The 15265-nt window shown below is 46.2% G+C and overlaps 1 protein-coding gene across 1 annotated transcript in view; it reads right to left on the bottom strand.

Moving 5' to 3' along the window:
- The window catches only part of LOC124775701 (kinesin-like protein KIF19), a 471390-nt gene extending 458988 nt beyond the window's left edge, over positions 1-12402 (bottom strand). Inside the window, exons 1-2 of the mRNA XM_047250529.1 lie at positions 12377-12402; positions 11980-12334 (exon numbers count right to left, since the gene is read on the bottom strand). Of these exons, the coding sequence (XP_047106485.1) occupies positions 11980-12334; positions 12377-12402 (381 nt within the window). The remainder of the gene's footprint in view (positions 1-11979; positions 12335-12376) is intronic.
- Between the last annotated feature and the right edge of the window lie 2863 nt (positions 12403-15265).

Here is a 15265-nt window from a genome sequence, read left to right on the forward strand (position 1 = left end):
ATATATCTTACTCCAGATGGTGCAGTACCCCTGAACGTATTGGCTGCACTGATTGATCAGCTTCCTAAACCTTTCCTACTTTTGGGATATTGTAACACGCATAACCTCTTGTGGGGTGGTGCGATGCTTACTGGCCGATGTAGGGAGGTCGAAAATTAACTGTCACATCTCGACCTCTGCCTCTCAAATACAGGTGCCCCCACACACTGTGTGGCAGATGGCACATATTCGGCCATTGATCTCTCGGTTTGCAGTCCTAGCCTTCTCCCATCTATCCACTGGAGATCACATGACGACCTGTGTGATAGTGACCACTTCTCCATCTTCCTGCCACTCCCCTGGAGTCGTGTCCATGGACGCCTACCCAGATGGGCTTTAAAAAAGACAGACTGGGAAGCCTTCACCTCTTCCGTCACCGCTGAATCTCCCCCACGCGGTGCCATCAATGTTATCGTTGAGCAGGTCACTACAACGATCGTTTCTGCGGCGGTAAACGCGATCCCTCGTTCTTTAGGGTGCCCCTTGCGAAAGAGAGTCCGTTGGCGGTCGCCAGAAGTCGCTGAAGCAATTAAAGGCAAAGGGCGTCGGCGAGCTCTACAGCGACATAAGCAGCACCCTTCCCTACAGCACCTAACAGCCCTTAAGTGGCTCCGTGCCCTAGTTCGCCAGCTTATAAAACGACGGTAACAGGAGTGTTGGGAGAGGTATGTGTCGACCATTGGGTGCCACACGTCACCTTCCCAAGTCTGGACGAAGATCAGACGTCTTTTTGGGTACCAGACCCCAACAACGTGGTGCCATCGATGTTATCGTTGAGCAGGTCACTACAACGATCGTTTCTGCGGCGGTAAACGCGATCCCTCGTTCTTTAGGGTGCCCCTTGCGAAAGAGAGTCCGTTGGCGGTCGCCAGAAGTCGCTGAAGCAATTAAAGGCAAAGGGCGTCGGCGATCTCCAGCGACATAAGCAGCACCCTTCCCTAGAGCACCTAACAGCCGTTGGCGGTCGCCAGAAGTCGCTGAAGCAATTAAAGGCAAAGGGCGTCGGCGATCTCCAGCGACATAAGCAGCACCCTTCCCTAGAGCACCTAACAGCCCTTAAGTGGTTCCGTGCCCTAGTTCGCCAGCTTATAAAACGACGGTAACAGGAGGGTTGGGAGAGGTATGTGTCGACCATTGGGTGCCACACGTCACCTTCCCAAGTCTGGACGAAGATCAGACGTCTTTTTGGGTACCAGACCCCAACAAGTATCCCTGGCATTAACATCAATAGCGTGTTATCCACCGGCGCAAACGCGATTGGCGATTGCCGAGCACTTTCCTGAGCACTATGCTTGAGTCTCTGCATCGGAGAACTACCCCCCCCCCCCCCCCCAGCCTTTCGTACCTTCAAAGGGTGGATGGAAAGGAAAGTCCTCTCGTTCACTACACACCACAGTAAACTCTATAATGCTCCATTTACACAGCTCCTCGGCCGGATTGGATCCAAAGTCAGATGTTTAAGCATCTCTTGTCTGACTACAAGCGACTTCTCTTCGTCATCTTCAACTCGATCTGGTGTGATGGCATCTTTCCGTCGCAGTCGCGGGAGGGCACCGTCATTCAGGTGCTCAAACCCGATCAAAACTCACTTGATGTGGACAGTTACCAGCCCATCAGCCTCACCAACTCTCTTTGTAAGCTGCTGGAACATATAGTGTGTCGGCCATTGGGTTGGGTCCTGGAGTCACGTGGCCTACTGGCTCCATGTCAGGGAGGCTTCCGAAAGGGTCGCCCTACCACTGACAATCTTGTGTCCTTCGAGTCTCCCATCTGTACAGCCTTTTCCAGACAACAGCTGGTTACCACCTTTCTTGACATACATAAAGCATACTACATGACCTGTCGACATCATATCCTTGTCACATTGTATGAGTAGGGTCTCCAGGCCCCCACTCCCAATTTTAATTAAAACTTGCTGTCGCTCCATACTTTCCATGTCAAAGTCTGTGCCTCCCATAGTTCCCCCAATATTCAGGAGAATGGCATTCCGCAAGGCTCCGTATTCAGTGACCCTCTATTTTTAGTATCTATTAACGGTCTAGCAGCAGCTGTAGGGCCGTCTGTCTCGCTTTCTGTGTATGCGGAAGAATTCTGCGTTTTGTACTGCTCCTCCAGTACCGGTGTTGCTGAGCGGTGCCTACAGGGAGCCATTCACAAGGCCCAGTCATGGCCTCTAGCCCACGGCTTCCAGTTTTCAGCCATGAAGTCGTATGTTATGCATTTCTGTTGGCGTCGCACTGTTCATCCAGAACCAGAACTTTACCTTAATGACGATCCACTCACCGTAGTGGAGACATATCGATTCTTAGGACTGGTTTTCGACGCCTGATTGAATTGGCTGCCTCACCCTAGTCAGCTTAAGCGGAAGTGCTTGCATCACCTGAATGCCCTCCGCTGGCAGAGCAACACCAACTGGCGAGCAGATCGCTCGACGTTGCTGCAGCTCTACAGAGCCTTTGTTCAATCCCGCCTTGATTATGGAAGTCTGGTTTATGATTCGGCGGCGCCCTCAGCATTGGATATACTCGATCCAGTGTACCACTGTGGTGTTCACCTAGCGATGGTAGCTTTTAGAACGAGTCCGGTGACCAGTGTCCTGGTGGAGGTAGGAGTCCCTCCATTGAAGGTTAGGAATGCACAACTGCTCGCCAGTTACGTTGCACACATTCGTAGTTCTCCTGTGCATTTGAATTACTGTCTCCTTTTCCCAATCATGGCAGTTCATCTCCTGTATCTACATCTACATCAACATGGATACTCTGCAAAACACATTTAAGTGCCTGGCAGAGAGTTCATCGAACTACCTTCACAATTCTCTAATTATTCCAATCTCGTGCAGCGTGCGGAAAGAACGACAACCTATATCTTTCCTTACAAGCTCTGATTTCCCTTATTTTATCGTGGTGATTGTTTCTACCTATGTAGGTCGGTGTCAACAAAATATTTTCGCAACCGGAAGAGGAAGTTGTTGATTGGAATTTCGTGAGAAGATTCCGTCGCAACGAAAAACGCCATTCTTTTTATGATGTCTAACCCAAATTCTGTGTCACTTCTGTGGCGCTCTCTCCCACATTTCCCGATAATACAAAACGCGCTGCCCTTCTTTGAACTTTTTCGATGTACTCCGTCAGTCCTATCTGGTAAGGATCCCACACCGCGCAGCAGTATTCTAAAAGCGGACGGACAAGAGTAGTGTAGGCAGTCTCCTTAGTAGATCTGTTACATTTTCTAAGTGTCCTGGCAATAAAACGCAGTCTTTGGTTAGCCTTCCCACAACGTTTTCTATTTGTTTCTTCCAATATATGTAGTTCGTAATTGTAATAACTAGGTATTTAGTTGAATTTACGGCTTTTAGATTAGACTGATTTATCGAGTAACGGAGGTTTAACGAATTCGTTTTAGCACTCACGTGGATGACCTCACACTTTTCGTTATTTAGGGTCAACTGCCAATTTCCGCACCATTCAGATATCTTTTCTAAATCCTTTTGCTATTTGTTTTCGCCTCCCCCATGAACCATGGACCTTGCCGTTGGTGGGGAGGCTTGCGTGCCTCAGCGATACAGATAGCCGTACCGTAGGTGCAACCACAACGGAGGGGTATCTGTTGAGAGGCCAGACAAACGTGTGGTTCCTGAAGAGGGGCAGCAGCCTTTTCAGTAGTTGCAAGGGCAACAGTCTGGATGATTGACTGATCTGGCCTTGTAACAATAACCAAAACGGCCTTGCTGTGCTGGTACTGCGAACGGCTGAAAGCAAGGGGAGACTACAGCCGTAATTTTTCCCGAGGGCATGCAGCTTTACTGTATGATTACATGATGATGGCGTCCTCTTGGGTAAAATATTCCGGAGGTAAAATAGTCCCCCATTCGGATCTCCGGGCGGGGACTACTCAAGAGGATGTCGTTATCAGGAGAAAGAAAACTGGCGTTCTACGGATCGGAGCGTGGAATGTCAGATCCCTTAATCGGGCAGGTAGGTTAGAAAATTTAAAAAGGGAAATGGATAGGTTGAAGTTAGATATAGTGGGAATTAGTGAAGTTCGGTGGCAGGAGGAACAAGACTTCTGGTCAGGTGACTACAGGGTTATAAACACAAACTCAAATAGGGGTAATGCAGGAGTAGGTTTAATAATGAATAGGAAAATAGGAATGCGGGTAAGCTACTACAAACAGCATAGTGAACGCATTATTGTGGCCAAGATAGATACGAAGCCCACACCTACTACAGTAGTACAAGTTTATATGCCAACTAGCTCTGCAGATGACGAAGAAATTGAAGAAATGTATGATGAAATAAAAGAAATTATTCAGATTGTGAAGGGAGACGAAAATTTAATAGTCATGGGTGACTGGAATTCGAGTGTAGGAAAAGGGAGAGAAGGAAACATAGTAGGTGAATATGGATTGGGGGACAGAAATGAAAGAGGAAGCCGCCTGGTCGAATTTTGCACAGAGCACAACATAATCATAACTAACACTTGGTTTAAGAATCATGAAAGAAGGTTGTATACATGGAAGAACCCTGGAGATACTAAAAGGTATCAGATAGATTATATAATGGTAAGACAGAGATTTAGGAACCAGGTTTTAAATTGTAAGACATTTCCAGGGGCAGATGTGGACTCTGACCACAATCTATTGGTTATGACCTGTAGATTAAAACTGAAGAAACTGCAAAAAGGTGGGAATTTAAGGAGATGGGACCTGGATAAACTAAAAGAACCAGAGGTTGTACAGAGATTCAGGGAGAGCATAAGGGAGCAATTGACAGGAATGGGGGAAATAAATACAGTAGAAGAAGAATGGGTAGCTTTGAGGGATGAAGTAGTGAAGGCAGCAGAGGATCAAGTAGGTAAAAAGACGAGGGCTAGTAGAAATCCTTGGGTAACAGAAGAAATATTGAATTTAATTGATGAAAGGAGAAAATATAAAAATGCAGCAAGTGAAACAGGCAAAAAGGAATACAAACGTCTCAAAAATGAGATCGACAGGAAGTGCAAAATGGCTAAGCAGGCATGGCTAGAGGACAAATGTAAGGATGTAGAGGCCTATCTCACTAGGGGTAAGATAGATACCGCCTACAGGAAAACTAAAGAGACCTTTGGAGATAAGAGAACGACTTGTATGAATATCAAGAGCTCAGATGGAAACCCAATTCTAAGCAAAGAAGGGAAAGCAGAAAGGTGGAAGGAGTATATAGAGGGTCTATACAAGGGCGATGTACTTGAGGACAATATTATGGAAATGGAAGAGGATGTAGATGAAGATGAAATGGGAGATATGATACTGCGTGAAGAGTTTGACAGAGCACTGAAAGACCTGAGTCGAAACAAGGCCCCCGGAGTAGACAATATTCCATTGGAACTACTGACGGCCGTGGGAGAGCCAGTCCTGACAAAACTCTACCATCTGGTGAGCAAGATGTATGAAACAGGCGAAATACCCTCAGACTTCAAGAAGAATATAATAATTCCAATCCCAAAGAAAGCAGGTGTTGACAGATGTGAAAATTACCGAACTATCAGCTTAATAAGTCACAGCTGCAAAATACTAACACGAATTCTTTACAGACGAATGGAAAAACTAGTAGAAGCCAACCTCGGGGAAGATCAGTTTGGATTCCGTAGAAACACTGGAACACGTGAGGCAATACTGACCTTACGACTTATCTTAGAAGAAAGATTAAGGAAAGGCAAACCTACGTTTCTAGCATTTGTAGACTTAGAGAAAGCTTTTGACAATGTTGACTGGAATACTCTCTTTCAAATTCTAAAGGTGGCAGGGGTAAAATACAGGGAGCGAAAGGCTATTTATAATTTGTACAGAAACCAGATGGCAGTTATAAGAGTCGAGGGACATGAAAGGGAAGCAGTGGTTGGGAAGGGAGTAAGACAGGGTTGTAGCCTGTCCCCGATGTTGTTCAATCTGTATATTGAGCAAGCAGTAAAGGAAACAAAAGAAAAATTCGGAGTAGGTATTAAAATTCATGGAGAAGAAATAAAAACTTTGAGGTTCGCCGATGACATTGTAATTCTGTCAGAGACAGCAAAGGACTTGGAAGAGCAGTTGAATGGAATGGACAGTGTCTTGAAAGGAGGATATAAGATGAACATCAACAAAAGCAAAACAAGGATAATGGAATGTAGTCTAATTAAGTCGGGTGATGCTGAGGGAATTAGATTAGGAAATGAGGCACTTAAAGTAGTAAAGGAGTTTTGCTATTTGGGGAGCAAAATAACTGATGATGGTCGAAGTAGAGAGGATATAAAATGTAGGCTGGCAATGGCAAGGAAAGCGTTTCTGAAGAAGAGAAATTTGTTAACATCCAGTATTGATTTAAGTGTCAGGAAGCCATTTCTGAAAGTATTCGTATGGAGTGTAGCCATGTATGGAAGTGAAACATGGACGATAAATAGTTTGGACAAGAAGAGAATAGAAGCTTTCGAAATGTGGTGCTACAGAAGAATGCTGAAGATTAGATGGGTAGATCACATAACTAATGAGGAAGTATTGAATAGGATTGGGGAGAAGAGAAGTTTGTGGCACAACTTGACCAGAAGAAGGGATCGGTTGGTAGGACATGTTCTGAGGCATCAAGGGATCACCAATTTAGTATTGGAGGGCAGCGTGGAGGGTAAAAATCGTAGAGGGAGACCAAGAGATGAATACACTAAGCAGATTCAGAAGGATGTAGGTTGCAGTAGGTACTGGGAGATGAAAAAGCTTGCACAGGATAGAGTAGCATGGAGAGCTGCATCAAACCAGTCTCAGGACTGAAGACCACAACAACAACAACACATTTGTTTTCGATCTTATGATGACTTTATTAGTCGATAAACGACAGCGTCATCTGTAAACAACCTAAGACGGCTGCTCAGATTGTCTCCCAAATCGTTTATATAGTTAAGGAACAGCTAAGGGCCTACAACACTACCTTGTGGAACGCCAGAAATCACTTCTGTTTTAGTCGATGACTTTCCGTCAATTACTACCTTTCTGACGGGAAATCACAAATCCAGTCACATAACTGAGACGATATTCCATAAGCACGCAATTTCACTACAGGCCGCTAGTGTGGTACAGTGCCAAAAGCCTTCCGGAAATCCAAAAATACGGAATCGATCTGAAATCCCTTGTCAATAGCACTCAACAATTCACGCGAATGAAGAGCTAGTTATGTTTCACAAGACCGATGTTTTCCAAACCCATGTTGACTGCGTGTCAATAGACCGTTTTCTTCGAGGTAATTCATAATGTGTGAACACAAAATATGTTCCAAAATCCTGCTGCATACCGACGTTAACGATATGGGCCTGTAATTTAGTGGATTACTCCTACTAACTTTCTTGAATATTGATGTGACCTGTACAACTTTCCAGTCTTTGGATACGGTTCCTGATTGTTAAGTATGGAGCTAATGCATCAGCGTACTCCCAAAGGTATGTAATCGGTATACAGTCTGGACCAGAAGACTTGCTTTTATTAAGTGATTTAAGTTGCTTCACTACTCCGAGGATATTTACTTCTACGATACTCATGTTGGCAGCAGTTCTCGATTCGAATTCTGGAACATTTACTTCGTCTTCTTTTGTGAAGGCATTTGGGAAGGCTGTGTTTACTACTTCTGCTTTGGCAGTACTGTCTTCGACATTATCTCCATTGCTATCGCGCAGAGAAGGCATTAATTGTTTCTTGCCGCTAACATACTTCACATACGACCAGAACCTCTTTGGATTTTCTGCAAGGTTTCGAGACAAAGTTTCGTTGTGGAAACTGTTATTGGCATCTCGCGTTGAAGTCCGCGCTAAATTTCGAGCTTTGTAAAAGATCGTCAAACTTGGGGATATTGCGTCTGTTTAAATTTGGCATGTTTGTTTCGTTGTTTCTGCATCAATGTTCTAACCCGTTTTGTGTACCAAGGACGTTCAGCTCCGTCGTTTGTTAATTTATTTGGTATAAATCTTCCAATTGCTGCCGATACTATTTCTTTGACTTCAAGCCACATCTGGTCTACACTTACAGTATTAGTTTGTAATGAGTGGAGATTGTCTCTCAGGAAGACGTCATGTGAATTTTTATCTGCTTTTTTGAATAGATACATTTTTCGCTTATTTTTGGAGGATTTGGGGATTACAATATTCAGTCTCGCTACGACAACACTGTGTTCACTAATCCCTGTAACAGTTTTGATACTCGTTATTAACTCAGGATTATTTGTTGCTAAGAGGTCAAGTGTGTTTTCACAACCGTTTACTATTCGCGTGGGCTCATGTACTAATTGCTCGAAATAATTTTCAGAGAATGCGTTTAGCACGATTTCGGATGATATTTCATGCGTACCTCCGGAATTAAACATGTATTTTCGCCAACATATCGAGGGTAAATTAAAGTCACAACCAACTATTATGGTATGAGTCGGGTACGTGTTTGAAATCAGACCCAAGTTTTCTTTGAACCTTTCAGCAACTGTATCATCTGAATTGGGAGGTCGGTAAATGGATCCAATTATTTTATTCCGGTTGTCAACAATGACCTCTGCCCATACTAACTCACAGGAAGCATCTATTTTAATTTCTCGACAAGTTAAACTACTTCTGACAGCAACAAACACGCCACCGCCAACCGTGTTTAGCCTATCCTTTCGGAACACTGTTAGGTTCTTCGCAAAAATTTCGGATGAGTTTATATCCGCCAGCTTTTATATCAGCCAATTTTCAGTGCCTATAAAGATATCAGTGCTTTCTATTTAGCGCTTGGAGCTCTGGTACTTTTACAACACAGCTACGAAAATTTACAACTATTATACCAATGGTTCCTGTATCTACGTTCTTCCTGTGTTCGGCCTGCAACCTTTGTGACTGAAGCCCTTATTGTGTTTTCCCGAGACCCTCTAACCTAAAAAACCTCCCAGTCCACGTCACACAGCCCCTGCTACCCGTGTAGCCGCCTACTGCGTATAGTGGACAGCTGACCTATTCAGCGGAACCCGAAACCCAACCACCCTTTGGCGCAAGTCGAGGAATCTGGAGCCTACACGCAGAACCGTCTGAGCCTCTGATTTAGACCCTCTACTCGGCTCTGTACCAGAGGTCCGCGATCGGTCCTGTCGACTATTGCAAATGGTCATCTCTGCTTTGATCTTGGAAGCAAGGCTGGCAGCCTTTACCACTTCTGTTAGCCGCTCAAAACCAGAGAGAATCTCTTCTGATCCAAAGTGATACACATCATTGGTACCGACGTGAGCAACCACCTGCAGTTGGCTATACCCTCTGCTCGTCATGGCATCCGGCAGGACCCTTTCCACATCTGGAATGATTCCATCCAGTATGCACACGGAGTGCACATTGGTTTTCTTATCCTTCTTGTCACCCAAGTCCCTAAGAGGCCCCATAACGCGCCTAACGTTGGAGCTCCCAACTAGCAATAATCCCACCCTCTGTGATTTCCCGGATCTTGCTGGCTGAGTGGTTTCCTCTGAAACAGGACAGGCAACAGCATCTGGCTCAGGGACTGTGTCAGCCACAGACAGCACCTGGAACCTGTTTGTCGGACAAACCGGGCAGGCCTTACTTGCGGCCGCCTGGGAAGTCTTTGCCGCCTGCTTCGCCCTGGGGCGACCTCCCACTCGACCACAGGTGAGGGGTCAACCTCAGTGCTAGCAGTAACTGGTTTGGCTACTGGCGAGGACCGATCGGAGGACTCGGACGTGCTGGACGTCCGTTGTATCCCCACGGCCGGCTCACAACAGTGGTGTCCATCCACTGCAGCCTCAAGCTGTGTAACCGAAGCCATCACAGCCTGAAGCTGAGAACGAAGTGTCACCAACTCGGCTCGCATCCGCACACAACAATCGCAGTCCCTTCCCATACTAAAGACCGTTGAAAATTAACCTATGCAGATAAACTGACTATCGGCACGTGCTGCGCAACTCTACTGTAGACCCTGACGAAAACGCAGGAACTGTGTCTAATAGTTCGCAGAGCTTCAAAAGCCTAACTACTGAAGCACTCAGGTGAAAACAAATAATTCGCCCCTGATTAGCGACTTTTAATATGTCACAAAATCGGTTTACTTTCAGACACAAACGAAAAGGCAAGAACTGTGGCTGTAGACATTAAATTTACACTCAGAAACACAAGAAACTAAACTGTTAAAGCACACAAATGATATAATAAAATTCGCTCCTGGTTAGGAACTCGTAAATAGGTCAGGGCTTATGACTATGGTTCGCATCTGGTCCCTTCTGTCAGGAGTCCTTCCCGTTACCACCTCTCCTCGAGGTCCATTCACGTACACCTCCACGATGTACACCTAGGCTGTAGATTCTTCTGTACCATGGCTCTAAGAACTCCGTTAACGCTGCGGCTCTACGCTATCACTCTCGATTCTGGACGTGTACCGGGGCCATGAAGTGGTTTACACCGAAGGCTGAATGGCTGATGGTCACGTAGGCCTTGCGTATGTTCATGGAGGACATACTGAACAGCACTCCTTGCCAGATGGCTGCAGTGTTTTCACAGTAGAGCTGGCCATACCTCATGCTCTTGAGCATATCCCCTCATGCCCTGGTGAGTCATTTCTCCTGTGTACAGACTCCTTGAGCAGCCTACAAACTATCAATCAGTGCTACCCCCGCCATTCTTAGGTAGCGTTCATTCAGGAGTCCTTCTGTGCTCTGGAGTGGTCCCGTCGTTCAGTGATGTTTGTGTGGACCCTAGGACATGTCGGAATCCCAGGCAACGAACTTGCCGACAGACTGGCCAAACAGACTATGCAGAAACCGCTTATGGAGATGGGGATCTGCGAAACTGACCTGCGTTCTGTCTTATGCCACGGGGTTTTTTAGGCTTTGGGAGATGGAATGGCATAGCACTACGCACAACAAACTGCATGTCGTTAAGGAGACTACAAATGTGTAGAAGTCTCCCATGCAGTCCTCTCAAAGGGAATCAGTTGTCCTCTGCCAGCTCTGCATTGGCCATACGTGACTAATGCATGGTTACCTCCTCCATCGCAAGGACCTACCTCGTTGTCACTGTGGCTCACAAAAAACGGTTGTCCACCTCTTGCTGGACTGCCCACTTTTAGCCACTCTGTTGCAGACTTCCAACTTTCCCAGCACCCTACCTTCGGTGTTGGGCGACAGTGCCTCAACAACAGCTTTAACTTTACGTTTTATTCGTGAGGTTGGGTTTTATCATTTGATCTAAGTTTTAGTGCATGTCCTTTGTCTCTGTGTGTGTCCTCCACCCTAGTGCTTTTATGGTGGAGGTTTTAATGTGTTGCAGAGTGGCTGGCTTCTCCTTTTTATTCTCATGGTCAGCCAGCCATGGTAATCTACTCCCTTATTTTGATCTCTTCTACATGTTTATTGCATCTCTCCGTGGTTTTCTTGTCCGATTTTGTCCAGTTAAGTGTTTGTTGCCCTTCTGTCATTCTTGTGGTTTTCTCCTTTCTTCCAGTTGTGTTTTGTATGTCTCTATTATTTTACTTCAACCCTTGTGGAATTGTTTTAATCGGAACGAGAGACCGATGACGTAGCAGTTTGGTCTCTCCCCACCCCCTTTTTAAACCAAGCAACCAACCAACTGGTTCTCTAAATTTTCTCAATACTGCCATCGAAAAGAATATTGCCTTCCCTCCAGTAACTTCCATCAGAGTTCCAGAATTATCCCTGTAACACATGCGGTTTTTTTCCCTAACCTACCGGTAACAAATTTAGCAGCGCGCCTCTGAACTGCTTCAAGGTGTTCCTGTAATCCGACATGGCGCATATCCCAAACACTCGAACAGTACTCAAAAATGGGTCGCCCTAGTGTCCTACATGCGGTCTCCTTTACAGCAGAACCACATTTGGCATTCGTGCTGCACATTCAGGCAGCATAATGAGAAACAGAAACAGATGCGCTGAGTGCGACGGGCCCGCGAAGGGTACTCACGGAGTAGGCGGGGTCCCTGGCGACGCCCTGGAAGAGCTGGTCGAGCGCGCGCACCATGATGCCGGGGCTGGCCGGCCGGCCCAGCATGGTGTGCGTCTTGCCGGAGCCGGTGGCGCCGTACGCGAACACGGCGGCGTGGTAGCCGCGCAGCACGTCGCCCACCAGCGGCGCCACCGTCGCCTCGAACACGTGCTGCTGCGTCGCCTGCTCGCCCAGCACGCGGTCGAACGTGTAGCCGCGCTCCGCCGCGCCCTGCGCCTGCGACTGCGGCTGCGACTGCCGCGGCTGGCCGCTCTGCGCGTCCTCCAGCACCACCGTCTGCAACACCGAGGCACCGCCGCCGCTGAAGCACGTTCTGCACGGGACGTGCGAGCTTTAAACATTACCCGTGACGCACCGGTTCCGCCGGCTTCTGCACCCCATACCACTTGCACGATCCACACAACATCAACAATGGAGCAGCGCAACTCCCGTGGTAAAAGAGGGAACCACAGACCGATAGCAGCGCCTCTAGTCGTATGGACATGAAGTAAAAGAGGATGAAAATTGCGGGTTGCATCCATCTTAGCTTATGTACGTTGCCGGTTTTCTTTTGCTTTTACTTTTCTTACCTCAGTTCTCTGCCGTGCTATGTAATTATTTTGGCTAGTATAATAATAAAATAATTTAAACACAGCTGTAGCACATTGCAATACAGCAGTGACAACCTATTATTCAGGAATATTTGTAGTCCAATTTAGCTGCAACAGTTTTATTTAGCTTCAGTTATTTAAACTACAAGCTTGTTTCGACTTACTGTCAGTTTAAGGTGTTGCGTCTAGTTCTTATAACGCGCAATACATCCTGGAGCTTTTATATGTTGATAGAAATCAATATAAGTGTGTCAGTTTTCAAGTCTATTTTTGCCGTTTGCTTCTCACAGTCGCTGCTCCGATGATGTTTTCTTGAGCAGCAACTGTCAGGAGCAAACGTCAAGAATAGACTTTCAAACTAACACACTTATATTGATTTCTATCAACATATATGATGGCTCTCGATCTTCCACCATAATCTAGTCCATCAACATGAGGTCGAAAATATGAGGTAGCTAAGGTGGTGGAAACGTGGGTTCTACTATGCCAAGACTGCTTGGTAGCTACAACAGGAAAACACAATTAATTAGCAGGAGTACAAAATAAACTATTTATTACTTAACTTTGCGGTAGCCATGATCAGTTGGTTGACAATTAGACACTACTGGCCATAAAAATTGCTACACCAAGAAGAAATGCAGATGATAAACGGGTATTTATTGGACAAATATATTATATTATAATTGACATGTAATTACATTTTCACGCAATTTGGGTGCATAGATCATGAGAAATCAGTACCCAGAACAACCACCTCTGGCAGTAATAACGGCCTTGATACGCCTGGGCATTGAGTCAAACAGAGCTCGGGTGGCGCGTACAGGTACAGTTGCCCATTCAGCTTCAACACGACACCACAGTTCATGAAGAGTAGTCACTGGCGTATTGTGACGAGCCAGTTGCTCGGCCACCATTGGCTAGACGTTTTCAATCGGTGAGAGATCTGGAGAATGTTCTGGCCAGGGCAGCAGTCGAAAGTACCGTACAAGACCTGCAACATGCGGTCGCGCATTATCCTGCCGAAATGGAGGGTTTCGCAGGGATCGAATGAATGGTAGAGCCACGGGTCGTAATACATCTAAAATGTAACATCCGCTGTTCAAAGTGCCGTCAGTGCGAACAAGAGGTGACCGAGACGTGTAACCAATGGCACCCCATACCATCACGCCGGGTGATACGCCAGTATGGCGATGACGAATACACGCTTCAAATGTGCGTTGACCGCGATGTCGTCAAACACGGATGCCACCATCATGATGCTGTAAACTGAACCTGGATTCATCCGAAAAAAATGACGCTTTGCCACCGTGCACCCAGGTTTGTCGTTGAGTACACCATCGCAGGCGCTCCTGTCTGTGATGCAGCGTCAAAGTAACCACAGCCAGGGTCTCTGAACTGATAGTCCATGCTGCTGCAGACGTCGTCGAACTGTTCGTGCAGATGGTTGTTGTCTTGCAAACGTCCCCATCTGTTGACTCAGGGATCGAGACGTGGCTGCACGATCCGTTACAGCCATGTGGGTAAGATGCCTGTCATATCGACTGCTAGTGATAGTAGTGGTCTGGAAGGAACTACGTTGCTTGTTGCCTCTTCTCTCATATAGCTTTCACCCCCGTGGTACGACCGCTGTCAGATGGAATAAGATGCATCCTATTCTCAAGCGTATGAAAGTGCTTCTCATACGCGCAGAGACCGAGTGGGAAGCGCAAACAACAGCGCAAGGTTCTTTATGGATTGTGTCTCCTGCTCGACGAAAAGTTGTAGTTCGTTCATCTCATGAATGGTTAACGCGTGGAACACCTGCTACAAGCATTCAATGGTATTTAAACAGTAAGATGCTTGCATGAGGAAGTGAATGAAAATCAGTGATCCAGATCTGTCTGAAACTGCTCTTAAAAAATATGTTCTTGTTCTCTCGCACAGCACTCGCGCATCAACCATAATGTGTCTTCTCCCGAGAAGAAGAACGTGAGTTAATACAGTAAATTATCATTGGCGACAGAAAAGTAACATTTCTATTGGTTTGTCCATGATTTCCAGATTTTTATAGTGAGGTTGCTTACACATGTATTTTACTTAGTTTCACATAAACTACACGAAAACAACCAAACACAGGGCCACTGAGTCCGTCTAAAATACAATTAGTTGTAGTAATCATTACAAAAGGACATAAAATACTGGATAGTCACGAAAAGTAATTTAAACCGTTCGGTACACTTGCTGGAAGTTGGCAGCAAAAACAGCAGACACTTAGAGCAGACGACGAAACAGGCATGTACCGTGTAACTGCTTTTTTGTAGCTGGACCGTCTGTCACGTGGAGCCCTGCAGTAGATGACGACTTTCTTGTTCGTATCGACGTTCCGTGTAAAACAGGCCTTACGAAATACTTTTCCATGTAAGCGACGTGTCATCTGCGCCTTCGACCCCCTTCCCCCACTCCTTCGGCTTCTACTCATTGTGCGCAGCTCGCAAGTACAGGGGGAACATTAAAGAAACCGACAAGCTGCAGGGATGGATTCCTGACTGAAAATGGAGGAGAAAAGGTCCTCTGAACTTGTGTCCCAAAATGGACGGTGTGCGTGCAACGACAACAAATCGTCCCGGAAGACAGTAGAGAGCTGCATCAGACCCACGTCACAACAGATGTTCAAA

Source organism: Schistocerca piceifrons, chromosome 2 (genome assembly GCF_021461385.2).
Source record: "Schistocerca piceifrons isolate TAMUIC-IGC-003096 chromosome 2, iqSchPice1.1, whole genome shotgun sequence".
Classification (NCBI taxonomy): domain Eukaryota; kingdom Metazoa; phylum Arthropoda; class Insecta; order Orthoptera; family Acrididae; genus Schistocerca; species Schistocerca piceifrons.